Source organism: Paecilomyces variotii (assembly GCF_004022145.1).
Source record: "Paecilomyces variotii strain CBS 101075 chromosome Unknown C8Q69scaffold_1, whole genome shotgun sequence".
In the NCBI taxonomy this organism is placed as follows: Eukaryota; Fungi; Ascomycota; class Eurotiomycetes; order Eurotiales; family Thermoascaceae; genus Paecilomyces; species Paecilomyces variotii.
This window is the reverse complement of record NW_021167140.1, coordinates 611,834-632,221: the sequence shown is the minus strand read 5'-3', so window position 1 is coordinate 632,221 and position 20,388 is coordinate 611,834. Positions and strand designations below refer to the sequence as shown.

The 20,388-nt window shown below is 47.5% G+C and overlaps 6 protein-coding genes across 6 annotated transcripts; 3 read left to right on the top strand and 3 right to left on the bottom strand.

The window, feature by feature from the left end:
• Window positions 1-1,678: 1,678 nt before the first annotated feature.
• On the bottom strand, window positions 1,679-2,977 carry C8Q69DRAFT_484090 (hypothetical protein; the record flags this gene model as incomplete). Its single annotated transcript, XM_028631753.1, has 3 exons — window positions 1,679-2,001; window positions 2,065-2,150; window positions 2,208-2,977. The coding sequence occupies 3 exons, from the start codon at window positions 2,975-2,977 to the stop codon at window positions 1,679-1,681; spliced, it is 1,179 nt and encodes a 392-aa protein (XP_028488664.1).
• An 801-nt stretch (window positions 2,978-3,778) lies between these two features.
• C8Q69DRAFT_8537 (DEAD/DEAH box RNA helicase) lies at window positions 3,779-6,561 on the bottom strand. Its single transcript, XM_028634113.1, has 10 exons — window positions 6,504-6,561; window positions 5,765-6,151; window positions 5,659-5,716; window positions 5,468-5,603; window positions 5,057-5,417; window positions 4,926-5,005; window positions 4,722-4,873; window positions 4,478-4,671; window positions 4,280-4,428; window positions 3,779-4,219 (listed from the first exon to the last, which is right to left on the bottom strand). Exons 2-10 carry the CDS (start codon window positions 6,106-6,108, stop codon window positions 3,882-3,884), a joined length of 1,812 nt encoding a protein of 603 aa, XP_028488663.1. The 5' UTR covers window positions 6,109-6,151; window positions 6,504-6,561; the 3' UTR covers window positions 3,779-3,881.
• Window positions 6,562-8,505: 1,944 nt separating this feature from the next.
• Window positions 8,506-10,050, top strand: C8Q69DRAFT_502564 (putative pantothenate kinase; the record flags this gene model as incomplete). Its single annotated transcript, XM_028632404.1, has 4 exons — window positions 8,506-8,769; window positions 8,883-9,159; window positions 9,209-9,716; window positions 9,774-10,050. The coding sequence occupies 4 exons, from the start codon at window positions 8,506-8,508 to the stop codon at window positions 10,048-10,050; spliced, it is 1,326 nt and encodes a 441-aa protein (XP_028488662.1).
• A 795-nt stretch (window positions 10,051-10,845) lies between these two features.
• C8Q69DRAFT_8510 (hypothetical protein) lies at window positions 10,846-11,373 on the bottom strand. Its single transcript, XM_028634105.1, has 2 exons — window positions 11,122-11,373; window positions 10,846-11,062 (listed from the first exon to the last, which is right to left on the bottom strand). Exons 1-2 carry the CDS (start codon window positions 11,234-11,236, stop codon window positions 10,884-10,886), a joined length of 294 nt encoding a protein of 97 aa, XP_028488661.1. The 5' UTR covers window positions 11,237-11,373; the 3' UTR covers window positions 10,846-10,883.
• Window positions 11,374-13,655: 2,282 nt separating this feature from the next.
• C8Q69DRAFT_449501 (hypothetical protein) lies at window positions 13,656-15,329 on the top strand (the record flags this gene model as incomplete). The annotated part of the gene is made up of 3 exons (XM_028629371.1): window positions 13,656-13,773; window positions 13,840-14,633; window positions 14,685-15,329. Coding segments are annotated over exons 2-3 (1,232 nt in total), but the record flags the coding sequence as incomplete, so codon positions are not given.
• Window positions 15,330-17,911: 2,582 nt separating this feature from the next.
• C8Q69DRAFT_511557 (phosphatidylinositol:UDP-GlcNAc transferase PIG-C) lies at window positions 17,912-19,960 on the top strand (the record flags this gene model as incomplete). Its single annotated transcript, XM_028633268.1, has 2 exons — window positions 17,912-18,275; window positions 18,335-19,960. The coding sequence occupies 2 exons, from the start codon at window positions 17,915-17,917 to the stop codon at window positions 19,504-19,506; spliced, it is 1,533 nt and encodes a 510-aa protein (XP_028488659.1). The 3' UTR covers window positions 19,507-19,960.
• Window positions 19,961-20,388: the final 428 nt, after the last annotated feature.

Here is a 20,388-nt window from a genome sequence, read left to right as displayed (position 1 = left end):
GACCGACCCACCATCAATCTACTTAAGACGATCAGTCGGGGGCAAGGGCATCAGAATAGTCGAATTGAAACGCTTCAAGTAACGCGTTCACTGACGTTGCGGACCGCTCGAACCAGGGGGGAGAGTCTACGCCGCCGCGGGCGCTAAGTCCAATGGCGATCCAAAACGAGACACTTTCATCGACATTCCAGCCTACCTGTCTAGGAGTAGAACGCTGTGGGCGGTAATTATCCCAAGGAGTCTCTCGAACCGTATTCGATCAATCACGCCCTGGGTTTGCTCTTTTTCTTCTCTTCTTCTGGTGGGTGTTTTAGGTCCCTTGGATCGCAGCTTCCCTGGGTCTCCGTGAGTATGGACAGCAAATCCGAAAGACGAAGCAAGGGAGCGTTGAGCTTAGCAGTCCACAGCCATAGCCAGAGCAGTTGAAATTTCAACAGGAGATCCGTTCCAAGGTCACCGTCCAGGGCGGCAGAGGCGTGTTTTTGTTTGACAAGCGCCAAGCAAGAGGAATGGGCGGCAGAGGAAGACTAGAAAGATCCTATCCGAGAGCGCGTGGACATGAAACTGGACCGATGATGTGGCCTGCGTTGATACTTCCTCTTTGGATCTCCACGCTAACCCGTCTCTGCGCACGACTGCTCCACCGGTTTTTAAGGAGTCGCATTTCCCCCCGTTCTTTCTCCTGGATCTGTGAGTGAAGTTATCGTCTACAGGCTAACTACCTAAACTAACTAATAATGATTAATTCACTGTCGTCTACGGAGTAGAAGACCCTTGGTCAGCACTACTGGCCGTTCCTGGCCCCTGCAAAAGAGGATCGCTGTTTCTTCGATACTCCAGAACCCTTCGAGTACGGAGTACGGAGTACGGAGTACAGAGTACAGAGTACAGAGTATCTATAATCGAAAAATGGCACCAAGAGCACCGTTATTATTATTGGACACGCCACACCAGCTCCAGCAGTGGTTCTAGACCCAGTTGGTCACGCCATCTTACTGCTCTTCTAAAGGAGTTGCTCTCACTAAAGCGACATCGGGATGTGTATCAACTGAGTGCACTTACAGAAAAGACGCGGATACTAATTATTTACCGGGACGGTACGGAGTACTTGGCAATGATCTATACTTGTGGTCCAAGCGTCCGATATCGAGAGTGTGCAGACAAGGCAATAAAGACACGAACACGAAATAATGATATCTTTGTGGATTTCAACTGTCTCGCCCTCGGTGACAAGGCCACGAGAAGCGGTTTGTCTGGAGAGGGAACAAAACCAACCCGCTAGTTATCCTGTTGATTCTTTCAGCATTCCTTTTCAGTGGCGAGCTCAGCACATTCCAGCGAATAGATATAGTGTACCAAGTATACGGTGGAGTTTTGCTCTACCATACCTTGAGAGATCCACATCCGGTGTAATCCTCAGGCATACGATTTGAACGGACGAGCAATCTGCAGAACGAGGCGTCAACGTAATAATAATATAATCCAGAGAAGTAATTATCCCAAGATAACCGGTGACACTGACGAAGCGAAAATTGTGACTTTGTCCGTATCGTATAGTCTAACGAACATCTAGTTATGATGTTGTTAGTCCGCCAGCAACATCTATCCATGATGAGCCGCGACAGAACCACTCCTGCTCAGACCGCAGTTAAATAATCTCCCCCAGACTCTCTCCAGGTCAGGGAAGCGCTGGGGCATCGGGGTCATCCATGCACTGATCTACTCTCATGATTCTCTTTCCTGTAGCCTTAGCGATACGGATCACCTCTCGAAAATACCCAACCGTCGAAGGACTCAGGTAATGCATCACAACCAGATCCCCGCCTCGACTCACGTCGCGCTTGAAGGCATCCAGCTGTTTCTCCGGTGTATCTGAATCTGCGTACAGCCAATCCTCAATGTCGACGCTCCAATTGACAATGTAGGGGTCAGGAATCAACGCAGCGAGCCTCTGTCGCGTTCTGGATCCGACGGTTCCGAAAGGAGGGCGGAAATAGCGGGCTGTGACTCTCATCCGCGTCAGTGGTAAAACAGATGATTATCTTCGAGTTGAAGAAGACGTACACCTGACACCTAACAAATTTTCTTGAGCGTCTATGCTCTTCAAAATTTCTTCATCGATCTCCTGGATACTCTGCAAGCTCTCCATCCTACCGTAGTTGTCAGCACTTATAGAAAATAGACCGAATTATGCGAGACATACGTACTTTGGATGCGTATATGAATGGAGCGCAATCTGATGACCCCGCCTCAGCATCTCTCTATATACCTCGGTGAAATTGGTGTCTTTGGTCATCAGGCCTGTCCCAACAACGAAAAAGGTCACCAGAATTCCCTCTTCCTCTATGATCTGCATTACCTCTTGAGCAAACTCTGGTTGTCCATCGTCAATCCCAAATGCAAATGAATTTGGTCGTCGGCATCTCAGCACCATGGTACCACTTGGCAGCTTTCGGGGTATCTCAAAATATCGAGGCACTTCGGGGACGATTTCCACTCTGTAGAGGGTCACGTTTTCGCGGGTATAGAATCCATGGAACGACACAGAGAGAGCTTTTGACATGTCGATGGCGAAATGGGACAACGGTACATATATATGACCATCCCTGGCATATCGTGCCGCCTCAACCGTATCCCATGTAGCTGGGTAAGGGCGTACGCGTGGGTCGCACTGATCGTTGTTTTCGTTGAACGAAATACTAAATTTGTCGGTCCCAGAGAAGACAACGTGCAGATACATATTATCGTAGGGTCCCATATCAAAGCAGTAGGATGAAAACTGGGTGTGATAATTTTGGTCGGGATCAGTAGGCGAGAGCTCAACGTAATTGTCCCCATACTGAACAGGCATATGCTCTCCAGTTCCATGCCAAGAATTGAGGTTATTGGAATCTGCTCGACTGAATGTATCCACTACAAACCCATCCGTTTGATGATCCGCTAGGACCTTCAGTAAAATCCAGAAGAAGAGAAGCATAGCAGAACGACTTCTCCTCGCTCCCTGGCGTAAAACTTCCATATTGTCGATAATGATGTAAGTCTGCTGCTCAGAAGGTAATTCATGGAAAACAGCCGTCTATCATTATGGAGAGACCTAGCTATAGAAGTACGGATGTGTACGGTGACTTAGTAGGTTCAATGGACCTTGGCCGACAGTCAAGAAAACAAAAGGGCGACTTCTCACTTTTCATCTAGCAGGCGCGATGCTCAAATATTAGAGAAGGGAAACTGCCTTCCTAGTTCGGTCATAGGACTGAGATACAGGGACGTGCGATCTAAAACTCTTGCGAGTGACAACTACCACTTCATCATATAGCAATGTGTCGAGCTGGAGGCACACAGACTGTCTTCAAGCACTTATATTTCGGACTACGAGGGCATGTATAGAAAGAGAATGTAAGATCTTTTTTTGCTTTTCGTTTAGTTAGACAGGAATGCTGCTCCCGTCGACATCATCTGAACTTTTTTCGACTAACATGAAGTTTTTTGTGGAAACTAGACGGCAGCAATGAGTGGAAACACAACCACAGGAGCAACAGTCCATCCAACCCACAGCGAAGATCTCTGCCTTCCAACATGGTGGAGACTGAGTATCCGAACATAGCGGCCACAAGCAGACGGACTGGCACCATAGTAATGTCTCCTCTCCAAGGCCATCATACAATCGAAATCTCATGGTCAAATAAGACACGACAAATCACAAACTAAACCACCAGAAACCCGTGATATTGAGATTCATGTAGAACAATAGTCAAACTCAAAGACTCACCGAGTCCTCACACCCTGCTCATGTACCCATCGTAAGTTGCATCCTCGAAAAGTTCTTTCACTGTGAATTTGCTCTGCAACTTCCGGGCCAGAGATGCTTCCCTAACCTTGAATTACCAAGCCGCCGAACCAGCATTCCATCCGCCAGAGGCATTGCCCTCAGAGATGTCAGCAACGGGAGCAGCGGATTCAGGACCATCGTTGTTGGCCGCTCCGCTGAAAGAATTAGATGGCCCTTCAGCATGGTCATTCTCCTCGTTTTCTCCTTCATTATCAGTGTCGTCGTCGAAAGTGACAACACCATCCGCAGGCTTGGCATCTTCCAAGAATTCAGGAATGGGTTGTTTACATTCGATAAGAATTTTGACAAGGTCCGGAGCGATGTCGGAATCCTTGTCGTGGTTGTAGAACGAAGTAGCAAGGCCCTCGTTTCCGATACGGGCAGTACGTCCTATTTAGACCAGCAAGTGAGATACTGTTTGCATAATATCAACTAGGTCATCATTCTTACCAATACGATGGATGTACTCGTCAATGCCACCGTAATTGCGGCTGGGAAGATCGAAATTAATGACATGCATGACGTTTTTGATGTCAAGACCGCGAGCAGAGACGCCAGTGGCCACCAGGATGGGCGACTTAGCGGTTTTGAAGGCGCGACTGCCAGATGTTAGCAGGGTCATCGACCAGACGATTGGCGGATACATACAGGGCATCTTCACGCTCGCGCTGAGTGCGGTCAGAGTGGATCGACGTACTGGGAAGACCCATGTTGAATAGGTAGTCGTCCAGAAAGTCGGCTTGGGTCTTGTTGTTGACAAAGACCAAAGTGCGAGATGGCGGCATGGAAATGAGCAGATCATAGAGGCATTGCTTCTTCTTGTTCTCCTCGGAGTAAATAATCTTCAACTGTCAGCAGTGCACTTAATCTTTCGTGTCTAACCAAACATTACCTGCTGCTCGACATTCAGGTGTGCGCTTCCCGCACGACCAATGCGGATACGGACATGGTCATCGGCAAGGTAGTTCCGAGCAAGCTCACGGCACGCCTTATTGAACGTAGCGGAAAACATGAGATAGCGATGGTCTGCATCCTCGTTGGTATCTAGGGGAGTTAGTACCGCATGAGAGCAAATGACGGAAGCAGAGCAACCTACCACCACCGGACATGATCTTCGTAAACTCGGTTTCCCAGTCGGACTGCAGAAGCTCATCAGCTTCGTCGATGATCGTGTATCTTGCAGCAATATTAGCCAGTGTATTGGTCCACAGAGGAGATTCCACTTACTTGACACGCCGAAGAGACAAGATGTGCGGCTTATCCATGAAGTCCAAGAGGCGTCCAGGGGTTCCGATCAAGACATCGCATCCTTTCTGAAGCTCTTCTCTCTGCTCACGGACAGGTGCGCCACCGTAAACAACGCAAGGACGCAGCATGGAACGATAACAGAGGCGACGTGCCTCGTCGAATATCTGGGTCGACAGCTCCCTGGTCGGGGCAACAATCAAGACCAGTGGTTCGGCGCAGACCGCGTCAACGTGCGGATTGAACCCGTTTGCAACATTGGGACGAGGGGCCGCTAGCTTTTTGGCTTTTCCCATAAGCTTGGACAAAACCGGGATCAGAAAAGCTGCTGTTTTACCAGATCCTAGGGCAGTTAGCATTACTTCTCCCAATAGGGATATTCAAGGTACCTACCGGTCTGAGCGACGGCAATGAGGTCGTGACCAGTGAGGACAGCTGGAATCGAATAGGCCTGGATGGGCGTAGGGGTCCTATAACCACAGAGGACGATGTTTTGTAACATGATCGGATGCAATCCCGCGTCGGTGAACTTGAAGTCGTCAGTATATCTGAACTCTTCCCTTAGGACAAAGAGTTTCACTCACGCTCTTGACGGGCTTCGGCTGCTCTCTACTCTCGGCGGTAACTTTGATCTCACGTAGGCTGCTAGTTTGTTAGGGCTCGGTCCATAGGGGGGATGCTGGGACCTACCTCTCGAATCTATGGCCAGCGCGGTTGATGAACTCGCTGTGGAATAGCATCTTCTCGAGTTCTGGGTTAGGAGGTCCGACATCACCGAATTCCTCACTCCATTCATACTTGGCAGCATTCGCAGCCCACTCCGGTTCTTCGACGTTAGGGGCATCAGTGGCCTCAGTGGCATCAGGAGCCTTCTGCTGCGGGGCGGAAGTGTTATACTTCGCGTAGTCATACCCCTGAGGCTCAACCCATCCTTTTTCACGGGCTACAGCAGCAGCTTCTGCGTTCATGTTTGCTTTGCGGTTCGAAACATCGTTGAGCGCGTTGCTCATATCGTTGGTATCGAACGTATCCATATTTCTTTTTCTGGGATACGAAGAGCAAAACGCTCAAGCTGCTCTGGCAGAATGTTGTTAGCAAAGTAGCATTCTTCAACTCAGATCATGGGGGAGCAGTCAACGCGACTGATGAAGATAAAATCGCTCCTGTTAGAAGGGTCTTGACACAGCAACTGAGAGACACCTTTCAGTAGTGCTGTATGCAGCCTTGGTGAAGCAATATCACGCCAGGATGTCACGGAAAGATAAGGGAAGACAGGTAGGGATGATAAGTGTTGGCTATAATCCCAAATGTCAAGGGGCATTTGATGAAGAAATCTTGCTCAACTCAGGGAGATGGACAAGACTCACTTGTGGAATAGATGCCTATGAGGGGATTCGTGATCGAGGGGAGAAGTTATATGAGCACTTACCGTGTCTTGAGACCAGATCTCGAAGTGTACTATCGGAGATGAGGGGAAGGGGAGAGAGTGATGGAGGGTTAGAAGAAGAAGTGAAGGGAAGGAAAAGAGGAGAGAAGGAAAAGAAGAAGTGAAGATGGCAAAATAAACAACCAGAGGGGGGAGGGGGGCTCAAGACGTGTTGTGTTGTGCGGGCACGCCGCCGCATGGGCAGCTGCAGGCACACGAGGCACGGCGGGAGGCCACCTGAAGACAGACACATTTGCCTCAAAGACCATCTTTGCTATTTCACGTCAAGTGAACCCATTGTGATCCTCTTCAAGAACTTTCAGTGCTCATTCACTGCCTTATCTTTGAGCAGGTAAGGAAAGGCCGCCTAAGACTATCTTAAAGAGCAAGATCACAACAGTATCACATCTGACATTATCACATTACTTCGCGCCTGGAATCAGTCTCAAAGCAGTTATGCCAAAATGAACTTAAATAGACTACAATGGCAAATATGAGGAGCAGTGGTCACTGGCTTCTTGTGTGGCCACAAGAAATGGATCGTATCGAGGCTAATGTCATGCTCTATCAATCGAGGAGAACTAATCGAAGCTGCAAAGAAATACATTTAAACAGCCAAAAGAAATAACCATCTAACTGGTGACAAGATCTTGCGAAGTCAATCTTCCATATAATATGCCGTGCTATCGAGAGCAATTGTACTCGGATCATTTGATATGGATATTTCACATACATAATCACCGATCAATGACACCTCCATGGAACGACATGGTCTTCAAAGCTCTCACCTGGCTGCTTCTCCGTTGAATCTGGACGCATCTACTGATACAATGGAAACATTCTTAAAGGATGATCGCTAACTTCGGATCCTGATCTTCAAGAAGTACAATATCACCCCTTAGTCCATCTCTACACAGGCTCCAGAGCTATCTAAATTAGCTATATTGGAATGCTCTTATAAACGGGAACTTGACTTTCTCAGTGTCTCACGGCGGAGATGCAAGGAGCAATATAAATAATTGCTAAAACCTTTGAACTTCTGGCGAATGTAAATCCTATTCATTGGATCCTGAAACAAATTAAAATACTTAGCTACTCTTGTAGTCCCCGCTAGAAGGAATGATCTGTCCATAGTCGTTGTCAAGATCCAGTTCTAAGAGTAGATGGCTACTGTCTCTGGACTTGCAGGAACTATTCGTTCGTTGTACGATTGATTCTGCAACGGAATTCTTGCTTGGACAATCTATTGGCACGTTGAAACAGAGCCACTCGGAACTCAGCTTGGCAGAAGTCTTTCACTATGCCCAGAAAGCTGTCCTTATACGGGGCTGCTCTGGGTCTATTAAATGTGGCCTATTATTATGCGTGGTGAGTATGTAGTTCTCGACTAGATTTTGAGATTCAGGTAATAGCTCATGCTCCAGCCAATAGTTAACTAGTAGCCCGGCACAGAGGTTGGGATTGCTGTTATATATGATAGAAAGCCAAGGCAATATTTAGCACGTACAATGAATATAATAGTCAGCTCAGAAAGGGGGTTTGATATTCCACGATATATCAAGAGATAACTATGAAGAAATCATGACGCTCGACTCCTACAAACGAGTAATTATATGTCTACTCGCTCAAGGAGCAATGAATGGCGTGAGTGGCTGCCGGCTATTGCAACCACAAATGTCGTGATCATCGCCTGGATGCTAAATATCCGTCACAGCTCTACCTCCCACACTGAGGACAACTCAAAACAGCTCAGTTCTGGACAAAGAACTGTAAAATCAACGCTGGAGAGATCACTGCAATAGATTCTCGGGTGAAATATGGGGTTCCCCAACGTTGTATCCTCGGTTCACCCGCCAGAAACGGGCAGAAGGAGATATACGCCGTAAGCGTGGGCACGGCGATCGCAGCCCTCCGCTCAGTCAGACGGCAACACAAAGCTGGCCCGAGATGTTTTGCCCCAAGACGACGACTTCCATGCTACCGACTGAGGGAGGACGACGTGAATATGTCAGTCTCGAACCGCAATTCCGCCGATCTCGACCCTGCGGGACTGAGGCACGCGACCGACATGTCGCACGATGATCGCGTCGGCCGTCTCGAGGACGCAATTTCAAATCCGGGAAGCGTCAAGATCAACGTCGAGGGGGCCTTCATCCTCGATGAGGATTCCTCCTCCAAGAGCCCCATCGAAAGTGAGGGCGTTCACTACGAAAATAAAGACATCAGGCTACCGCATCATACGGGCCTGGTGAGCCATGTTGCGGTGGATGTAAGTTTTCTCTGTTCCCCGCACAACGGATTCTCCCCGCAATCAGCACATTTCTCCATGTGAACTGCAAGAAACTACAGGAACTATGCTGACAATGCGCCTTGGGATTACAGATTGGAGGATCGCTCGCTAAATTGGTCTATTTCACACGGGAGCTGGACTCTGCTGACAATGGCGGTCGCTTGAATTTTATCAATTTCGAAACCGCTCGGATAGACCTCTGCATTGATTTTATCAAGCAGCTCAAAGAGGAACATGAGAAGCTCGATGGATCCGAGGAATTGTGCGTTGTCGCTACAGGTGGAGGGGCATACAAATATTACGATAAGTTGAGAGAGGTATTGAACGTCAACGTTCTTCGGGAAGATGAAATGGAATGCCTTATTACCGGTATGTCGGTTTCGAAAGGCGCATGGTACACGTACTGACTAATGTATAGGTCTTGACTTCTTCATCACTGAAATTCCCAATGAGGTCTTCACCTACAGCGAAACACACCCTATGAAATTTGCGGAAGCGCGACCGGACGTTTATCCATACCTTCTGGTAAATATCGGGTCCGGAGTATCAATGATCAAGGTGTCTGGCCCAAGGCAATTCCAACGTGTCGGTGGAACGCATCTGGGTGGAGGTACATTCTGGGGCATTATGTCTTTGTTGACAGGTGCGAGGTCATTTGATGAGATGTTAGCGATGGCAGACCGAGGGGACAACAGCGGTGTTGATATGCTTGTTGGAGACATATACGGGATGGATTACAACAAGATCGGACTGAAGAGCACCGCGATCGCTAGCACATTCGGAAAGGTCTTCAGAATGAAGAGAGCAGCCGAGCGTGAAGCTGAGGATGGGGAGGGCCTCATCCAAAGTGACGCTGACCCAGGAAATGATCGTGGTGCCAAATTCAGCCACGAGGACATGAGTCGCAGCCTACTTTACGCCATAAGGTATGTCTTCTATTCTCTCCGCTTTCTTGGACGTTCCATGTGACTGACGATTCCCAGTAACAACATTGGTCAGATCTCGTACCTCCAGTCAGAGAAGCACGAAGTCAAGCACATATACTTCGGCGGATCATTCATCCGGGGCCATCCCCAGACGATGAATACCTTGTCATATGCGATAAGATTCTGGTCGAAGGGCGAAAAACAAGCATACTTCTTGCGGCATGAGGGCTACCTGGGCGCTGTAGGAGCGTTCCTTCGAAGACAGCCGATGAACTGGGGCCGTCGGGGCAGCGTTGAAGGCGCACCAATCGCCCATCCGAAAATAAATGAATAACCTCATTGAATGCCAGCTTCACAAATCTTCACCAGCTACTATACGTAAGGACGATTGGCCAGTGTGTTTTATTGTTGCATTCGTCATGTCGATGTTTCCAATACCCATCGAAGCCATTGAAGGAACAGCCTAATGTGTCGTCTGAGCCAGGTGAGGGTGCAGATGATTCTAGCATTTCAATTACTGAGCGCCAGGGCTCTGTTCAGCATTGTGCATTGGCAAATATCTCTGCATTTTCTCCCGGATCTCAAAGTGGGTGATTCAAAATACGATATTACCGCTTTTATGAAGCTACTTCGGGTATCTTATCTTAGCTCTGCCGCATATGATGTAGCGTTGCGTTTATAGATCTCTTACACCAGAGCTTCCCCTGGAGTTACCTATAATATATAGGACAGAATATCAAAAAGCCTCAACAACCATGAACCTTTTCTTTTTGGGCAAGTAGTCTAGGAGGTACCCCTGACATATATTTTATAATGAACATATATCCATACCTAGTGCCTAAGATTCTCAGTGCAGGATTCGGCGTCTCACTGGCCGGAGGGTACGAAATTGTCTATCAACACTTATTCGAGGTCATTCATTTGGAGATTTGTCTGTTATATTTGGTATGTCATTCGAATCAAGCTCGACAAATAGCCCATGCAAGGATATACTTTTCCTCAGAGAATGGCGCCTTTTCCCCCCTCATACAGGAGTTGCACGCTGATTCCGTTGCAAATCCAGCTACCCATAGCCTTTACCACCTCCTCTAGAGCCTCCTTCGACCCTTTTTCTCAATTCGTTTTAGTCCTTACATTCCCTGATGAGAACAATGTACCGCCAAGCATTTAGCAGTAGTCACTTCTGCCGCTGCCACCATCCTTGCAACCGCTGGTGCAGTAGGTCTGGAAGGTAATATCTCCATTTTCTCCACCATTGCAGTGGAAGAGGGACTCATGGATGTGGGCGTCGTCAGTAGGCTGGTGGGCGTTTTCGAGGGCTTCGTTGATCTGGGCTCCGTAATTCCCTAATTGATAAATGTGTCGTCAGAGGAGTCGAGACGGACCAAATGAGAGTTTCACGTACCGATGTTCAAGAGGTTGTAACCACAGTAGTTCAGACCGGTTTTGCAGTTGTTTGCAGCGACAAGGGGAGGAAAAGCAGCCAACGCGGCGAGAGGGAGGATGGCGATCTTGACCATTGTGACGATGATGTATATATATGGATTTGAAATTGAGATAAAGCTCTCGTAATGATATTGATTGCGATGTGAATGGAGACTGATGCTGATGGATTGATGAAGACTCCAGATAGAAGCGGATTCATCCCCCCTTTTATATCCCCGGTCCCTTAGATTTAATCCTAATCAACTTGAGTATTTCTACGATCAATACGTTGCAACGCAGCTCGTTGGACGCCTGATGTCCTCGCCAACACAGCCTCGTAATACCGCAAGAGAAGGGGCATTTGTTGATCACCTCGTATAACTGCTTTCAAAGTTCAGCTTTACGTTTCCAGCTCAGAATCCTTCATGCAGTGTAACTTTTGGAGATATACCGACATGAGTCAGAAAGAATTGCTGTACTAAAGTGAGCAGCGAAGCAGTGTAGTAGTTTTGTAAATTATCCAATTAGTCCTGGAAAAAAGCAGACTCGCCTCACTATTTTCGAATTCAACAAATATTCAGATATTATGCTGTCATTAATGATTTCTATAGCGGCATATGAAGAGATGAGCGTCACTTTTAAATTTCAGGAACTATCTTGAAATTCAGGAACCACTCAACGCTCGACGTCGTCTAAGCACACTAAAACCAGGCGTCCCATAAGAGCGATCTTTACTATAACCATCTAAAACCTTAATTACACCGCAGCTGAACTCGTATTTTCTGGGGCCAATCCTTTTGGTGACGCATACATTGGATTAGGCCTTTAGCTTCTCTTGCTTATTATTTGTAGTGATATCTGTTGCTGCACAGCATGATGAGTGTAACTCGTTATGTCATCGTATTCAAACAAGCAAGGCTTGTATCTGAATGGATACTTAACTACTTTCCGTTACTAATAATGATTTCGTGTAGCATGGGGCCAAAATTCCACTGGTCCTAGTATAGGAAAATGCGGGGAAATTGGGCGTGGCTGAAGTTATGCTTATGCGTGTCGCAGGCAACGGCAGAGAACCATCCGTAAGTGTTAGGAATGTTTATGCTTAAAAATACATATTCGAAACATCATAGCGGACATAATTCTTCCTTACAAAACCAGCAGTTGATACTGCACAATATACCAGATGGCAATAACTCAGCTGCAAACAATACAGATCGGCACCCCTCGGCCTGAATTAGACCTTCCTGAACAAAGCCATTGCGTTGCTGTTTGTACATATATGGCCTGGCTCGTTCTTCGAGATTCTGAAGAGGTTGTCAGCACTTAACGTAGCAGGTTTCAATGTCGTGGCACTATCATTACCTGGATACGAACTTCGTCATACGCACAGAAGAAAGGATTCGATATCCTACAGCATGCGCAGGTCCTCAATAAGCTTACGTTGAAGTTGGGTTATGAGAAGTATGTAGTTCAATGTGGTGATTGGGGCTCATGGATTACACGTAGCCTGGGTTTGCTGTGTCTGCAGCATGTTAGCGCGTTGCATATCAACATGGTGCCACAAATACATTCCAGTCAACTGCAGACGAGGAAAAGTTTACTGACTCAACTTGGTTTAAAATTGAGAAGGTGACCTTCCCAGATTGCAAGGAACCAGAATATTCAGAGTTCGAGAAGAGATCGATCGATTGATTCTATAACGGGTTCCTGAGGACATAATAATTATGGATCAATCCAAGCCACCCACCCACCCACAAACTCTCGGGCATGCTATGCACGATATTTCGGCGCCCCGTAGGGCTACTAGTCTGGGTTATTGACAAACTGATCCTGTGGTCGGATAATTACCCATAGACATACACTGAGCTCATCACCTGGACGTTGATGCACTGCTGGCCTGGTCCGACAGCTCCGTTTATCATGTATACTGAAAACGCTCCACCGGCACCGTCTGTAGGTAATATTTCGGCAGACAAGTACCTCGCAATGCCTGCCGTGCGGCTTCAGTGCATTTCCGAAGGAACTAGAAATCCTACCGCGATCGTGGGCTGAACAAGTTGCGAGTGTGAAATTCTGGAGAGAGCATACTCAAAGTGGCCATTTTGCCATGTGGGAAAGGCCTAGGGATTTAACTGGAGATATGATTAAGTTCTTCCAAGGGGTGTGGCCGGAAGCCTGGTAGGGTATTTGTATCAGCCCAAACCAGAAATTGTTATTTCTTCGGATAGGTTTTGTGAAACACTCTATTATCTATAGGGGACTGTGTATGGCAAGGGGAAATGGTTCCCTGATAGGGGTCTAACATGTTCTAGCGACAGATTATCAATTTACAAGTGCTGAAATAGTCCTAGGTCATAGTGGTCAGCAAATTGCCGTTATCACAGAATTACAATCCAAAAGAAATAGACTTTGGTTTCTACTTTAATACTCTCACATTGTTGTTAGCAGTTTTAGTTATCTGCGAATTCCCGGAATATCTATATTTTATTTTGACCGCTACTCATTCATACTGTAGTTTGACATATTAGCGGGACTACTAGTATCATGCGGATATACTTAGTGGCTGGCTCGTGCGACGCGACGACCAGCCCCTGGATCGAGTCCATTATTGTACTCCGGATACCAGTTACAGGTGCAGTTTCTTTCACTTCTACATGATGAATAATAGATAGCTCACCATTCCGCTCTGATTCACTAGAACTTCAATATGCTCTCCATGTCCTCGATACACCTCGTCTCAACCTTCTGAGCCTTGAGAGGCGAGCATCCGCCGATCGATCTTCATTTGCTATAAGGAGAGCCGAATAACCCCGGTGAAAGCTCATCTTCGTCTCAAATCTCGATTACTATCTATTCGAACGATGTCAGACTCCCAGCCTCTGGGCGCTCACAGCAATGAAAACAACCAAGGGCCTGCGTGTAACGACGAGCCTCCGTCACAGAATGCAGTAGACTGTTGGGCCTCGCGCCATCTTACGACGTCAGCTTATTCTAGTTTACGCACCAATGGACCATCTCCAGCACCGACCCTGAAGGCAAACATTTACAAGGGAGACACACCGCTTGCTAGCGAAGTGAGGTTACAGCTAGAACTGTGGCATCAGAAACATGGTCCCCTACATCCCCCCATCGCGTCGAGCTCCTATGCGAGGGAAACGAGGATGTATGCAGCCTTCGGGCCGCATGGCGAAAACTTCACCCTGAACCCCTATGAGGTGCACTGGGGCCGTGTGAGTTATGGTTTCTGGGTACTGCGAAGGAAAGGGCATCCTGATGCGGCTGTAAAATATCTCGCGTGTTGTCCTGGAAAGGTGTACTATGGGATCTGGCACGGTGATAACAATTTTGAAGATACGCCTTCTGTCGTGCGGATATTCCAAAACCCCAAAACTGGGGACTATCCGTTCGTATTCGAACACCATGCGGCCGCATTTGGTCTTGCAGAAAAGGAGAAGGACAAGACGAGCAATGCTCCTCAGGTATCAACGAGAGGTATACGATGGACACAAGATGTTAAATCTCACTCTGCTAACAGTGGAATAGGAAGCAAGAAAAGAAACCTACGCGCGGAGAGCCCTAGCTCATCCGAAAGTGAATACTACGATATCTCACATTCAGGGACCCACATGCAACACCGAAGAAAGAGGAGAAGCCGACCACGAAAGCACGATGCAAGCCCTCCCAGCTCGAAAGCTATGTCAGAGGGCTTCCCATCCTCCCCGCCCGTACAAAATAGGGAAAACATGGTCGTTGATCCCCAAATTCCAGAAGACTTCTACTTCAGTTTTATCTCATCTGCAAATGAGCGGGTGCGACTACGTTATGTTAAAGATTGTTACACATCAAACTACACAGTGAGGGAACTTTTCGCGGATGCAAGTCAGGTGTTTAGCATCTTCGACAACGTATCAGATGTACGTTGCTTAAGCTTCAAGTTAAAGGACAGTGATACGTGCACGTATTATGTCTTAGATGCCGATGAACGCGACTTCCAAATTTTACTCCATATGATCATGAAAGCTATACAATCAGATAAGGAACAGCCAACTTGGTCAGTTGAGGTTAGATATGTCGACACCACGGGCATATTGCAAAGAAAAGATGGTTCGTCCGCAAATGGTGAAGTTTGTAATGGTCGCACTAGCTAGATTTTACCTATCAGTCTCTATTATAAGAAACACTTTACTACATCTTCACCCAACATCAGCAGAAGGGATAAAATGACGTTTCCATACTATGCTGTATAATCTTCTCAGTACACCATAGAAGGCTCGTGTGTATTGTCACGTACATTGCATTATACTCCATGTACGGAGTAAATAACGTATGCTCAAGTTTCGCGAAACAGTTAGTTTCCCATGCTCGTTTCTAGATACTCGAATTTGGCCTTTGCAGGAAATGATACTTTATAGGACTATTGGAACGCCTCCTTGCTGTTCAAGTAAAGTAACCGGCCTAAACCGAGCTCTTGGTGAATATCTGTTGGTCATGTCATTCACTAGAAGCAGTGAAGCTCAACACTATCTTTTCTTTCTTCCCTTTAATCTCACCTTAATCTTCGAGACATACAACACAACCCCGAGAGGAAAGCAAAACTTTACGCCTCGACGAAGTCTCCAGGAGAACTACGCGAGGAACAGCGAGGTTTGAACTGGTCCTACTGTGAAAAGAACGACCCACGTTTCTATGAGGCAGGAAGGATCTACTGTTCAGGTAAAGTTGCTCAAGCGGTGCCATCGGACGATAAGTAGCGGGACAATCAGCTTATAATAAGCCATTAGTGACTCACTTGAACTTCTAGTCGCAGAGACACACCAGTCATATCGATCCCGAAGATGGAAACAAGAACCGAGATTGGACTGCTCAGTCCATTCTCTCCGATGTTCGGTTTCGCGAAACGTAACGCTGATATCCAAGACAGCAAGGTCAAGGATGAGTTCTCAGAAAGCTCACTGTCATCTATAGACAGTGAGATCTTCTCGACTCCAGAGAACATAAACACCGAGAATATCATCTGGACACAGGAACTATGCTCGGGTTCAATCCGTCAGGGCGCTCAGCCAATTCCTTTGCGGCTCGCCGATAATCTTCTTCTCATGATCAAGGAATGGCATGATGCTTACCCCAAGCATATACCTCCAGCAGCTCTGAGGGTGCGTGATGTTTCTCAGGATTGGAGAGTATTCGACACAAACGGAGAGAAAGCATCTATGAGCGTATTGGAATTCTCCAGTCCGCTTCGTTACAAGATGTTGGTACTCCATGTACCAAGTTCTGCAGACAGATTCGTTGCGGTTGTACACAGACAGAGGAACATGAGTTTTTATAAGGCATGGCTTTATGGTAATACATACGACACCGAGATATGTGCCATAAGAGTCTATGATGGATACTCCGAAAACGTTTTCGGTTCTGCTCCCTTGCGAGAATTACTTTTACTCGCTAGAGAAAAACTACCTACCAGGAATGCTAGTTCATCCGCCGCGGCGCTGCCAAAAGATCTCATAGAAGCTAATACAACGCCACTTCCAGTGAGGATGGGGTCCGAGGAGATCAATCACGTTCTGCAAAGAGACCGAAACGTACGTGACTCCGCTGCCAATGCATTTGACTCCGACCACACATCAGCAAAGCCGCGGAGGTCGACAAGAACGAAAAAGGGAGTCAAAAAGGCTGGTAGCAAACCGTGCGAGACAACAGACGAGGGCTGCTTTCCGACCGGAAAAGTGATTGTGAAACTGGTTGCTCAGAATCCAGAGATCACAAGATGTTTCCCTCTGCATACATGCAGAAACTCGTGTGAGCTATTCGAGAGAGCCACAACGTTTTTTCGCCTTCTGGACAAGAAAGTTCAAGTTGACGTTCTCAGTTGCTCGATCGCGGTCGGGGCTGAGCGTCGCTACCTGTTCAAAGGGGCAAATGAAGAGTTCACCATTTTTGTCGAAGACGTGAAGGATCTCGCGAACAGAAGCACCGAGAAACTGACAATCAGCGTCTTTTGTGTGAGGTGACATGCTGCAGAAATGACATATTCTATTCCTGAGGACGAATGTTTGTTGCTGGATAACAGTGATCGCGTGACCAGACTTTGGTGAAAACGAGATGTTTGTTAAGATGTCTTTGGGTTGTTGGATGGCAAGGGGGGTACGACTGCTTGTGAGAATGACGAATGCTAAATTTCGAAATAGCTGCGACTCGAGAAGGGGATCGAGGTTTGGAAGCTGTGGACCAATGTGTTGTCGTCATGGAAATGTTGAAGTGCATGGTCAGTGTGTGCTTAACATTATAGCACCAGATGGACGGAGAGCATCCAGAAATGATGAACTGTTCTATCTGCACCATTTGTCTTTGTTCCTTCTTACAGCCCCAGATTGTCTATCAGTGATGTTCACCTGTTGCGTCTGAAGTGCAGAAGGCATGGCTGTCAAATAGACAGTAATATCTTTAGCTGATACAGTTAGCTTATGAACTACTGTTAGTAAGAATGAGTCGAGTAATTTCTGGATGCACCAGGATCTAGTAAGTCTCCAATGTGACAATCGCTGCTAAGTGATGTCGCTTCTATCGTTGTTTGAGGTTGTAGTTATCCAAGATCCAAGTGACCGTTGGCCTAGAGTCGGACGCTGCTGACTAAGTACCTAAGTCACCGACCACGTGGTCTGGGGAACGAAGCGACAATTCCAAACCGCTTGGAGCTTCAGCAACAGGAGAACCAGTGCGTCAGAGCATTCAATAGTCAGCCATGCTCCGATTATGAACTGGTCGGTTGTTCAATGGCTCCCCTGCCAAGTACATCACCTCCCCTCCCTCCTCCGGTACCCGTCGAGACTCATCCGAACAGAGCTGGCGGACTGAAACATCAGCGAGCCTTGCCGGATCCTAACCGCCTTGCTCCAGAAGATGCATACTATGCGCATTCTCCTCCCCGATTAAGATCTAGGGTTGGCACCGACCGCGCAAATTACCGTGCTGTTAATGGCGTCGCTGCTAATTCTGGCACATCTGCTACTCTGAGACCACCATCAACGGTTCCCAACGCCGAGGCAGCTAAAGAGCTGAGGTCAGTAAGGGCCTCCAGCAGGCGACGACGTCGGAAGGGAGCATGGAAGAAATTGCTCTGGGTCAAGCAGTCATGTATGCGATTCAGACTGGATCTATCTTCGAGGTTCTCACACTGACCTTATACGAACTAGACCCTGATAACTACACCGATACCGAAACCTTCCTAGATCATCTCCAGCGGAATCCCCGGCTTCGACCCTATGACTTCTGGCCTCTTGTCGCCGATTCCACAGTTATTGTCCAGCATGTCTGCTCGGTAGTAATATTTGTATGCTGCTTCGTGGGTATTGTCCAGGAACGGGTAAGCCCAGTCACCGTTGTCAGTTGGGGCAGTGTCGGGACGGTTTTAGGATGGTTTCTTTGGGACTATTGGGTCTGGAAAGAACAAGAGGAAGCCACATTAGCACACATTGCCGAAGGAAGTTCAGACGGTGAAGACGGTTCCAGCTCTAGCTCTGCAGCCAGCTCTTTGCACCCAGTTGGTGCTGGCTCCCAAGAGAATGGTAGCAAAGAACGAGTGCATGGCCTTGGTTTAAACCTCTCCGTGACAGATGCTGGCCGACGCAATGCGGATCTGAATGGGAACCCCCGCAATGCATCCTCTATCTCGTTGCAATCGCTCTATCCCTCTTTTCCTGCAGGCACGCAAGGAGGGCCCAGTTCTAACGCAAATGTATGCTATGAGATGAGCAAATCATTGCTTATATCCTCACGAAACAGACAGAGGCTGACGACTGTCAAATCGGCCATGCTTATCTACTGTGCACTACTGGGCCTTAGCCCCATACTCAAGTCTCTCACGAAGTCCACCGCTAGCGATTCGATATGGGCAATGAGCTGCTGGTTGATGATTATCAACATTTTCTCCTTCGATTATGGAAGCGGTGAAGGTGCGGGTGCTACGAAATTTCCTGCTTCGCTCTCCACAAATGCAGCTTTGATGGCATCGACGGTGCTGGCTTCCCGCTTGCCATCCACAACTCACGTGTTTAGCCTGACGCTCTTTTCTATAGAGGTGTTCGGTCTCTTCCCGGTATTCCGTCGCCAGCTCCGGCATATCTCATGGACTGGGCACCTGTTCCTGACCTTTATACTGGTGATCGCCGCAGGAGGGGGCGTAGGAGTCACTCTGCGAGGTGGCGGTTGGACTGCTGCCATCGTCGGATCTATCTTAGGGAGCATTTTGACTGCCCTTGCTATGGGTGGATGCAGCTGGTGGCTTATCAGCCTTCAGAAATATAAAAACGTTGTGACTGGGCCGTGGGATCCTGCACGCCCTATTTTACGACGGCACTGGGATTGATGTGGAGCACATGCATAGGCTTCCGGCGTTGGTTCATCTTTACTATACCCCTGGTCGACATAGTACTTTGTGGGATTTCTATGTACATTATCAGTTATCCATCTAGAGAACATACGCGACGGTTGAGTCACATCGTCAATCAGGTCAAGTTCTAGGATCAGCCGCTGCCCCTTCAAGCAATACTCGATTTCAAGTATCTCCTTAGCTGAACTGGATCCCAAACGGCTCAGCATATGCCGAAGCAGCGATGACTACATTCAACACTACCTTTTCGAGGTACTCTCGGACGCTGTTATGCTTTGCCTTTGCCGTCGCGTTGTTTTCTCTCTATGCGCTTTTTATCAGACTAGCCTTGGTGATATTTATGGGACCCGACCTGTCTATATGCTGAATGCTTATATAGAGCTACTGCGCTTGGGCTGCCCCATACGATGTTCATGGTTTGTCATGTTATGCTAAGCTACGTGCTCTGTCTGGGAATAGCCACAAATGATTCTGCCTTTATCTACCAGGAACAAAGCTATTTTGAGATATTTTGTCCGTACATTGTCAGAGGGGACTATTTGTGAAAGTATATCTCCTATAAGAAAGCTCTTCATTAGTCGCAGAAGCTTGTGAAGGAATTTGAGTGATTAAATTGAAGACCTTGCGATAAACGAATATCACTTAGGAAATATGCGCCTGCTAAATAGCATTCAACTTGAATTGTCCGAATCTTCCGCTGGTGGCGATAGAAGATATCTCCATCCGTTTACAATGCCGGATATTGAGTCACCCTTCAAATTAGAAGCGAATATGTTATATGATTACTTCCTGGGTCAGTGCGAGAAGCGGTTCAAACTGTGTTGACTGGAACCCGATCAGGGTGGCCAATGTAAAGTT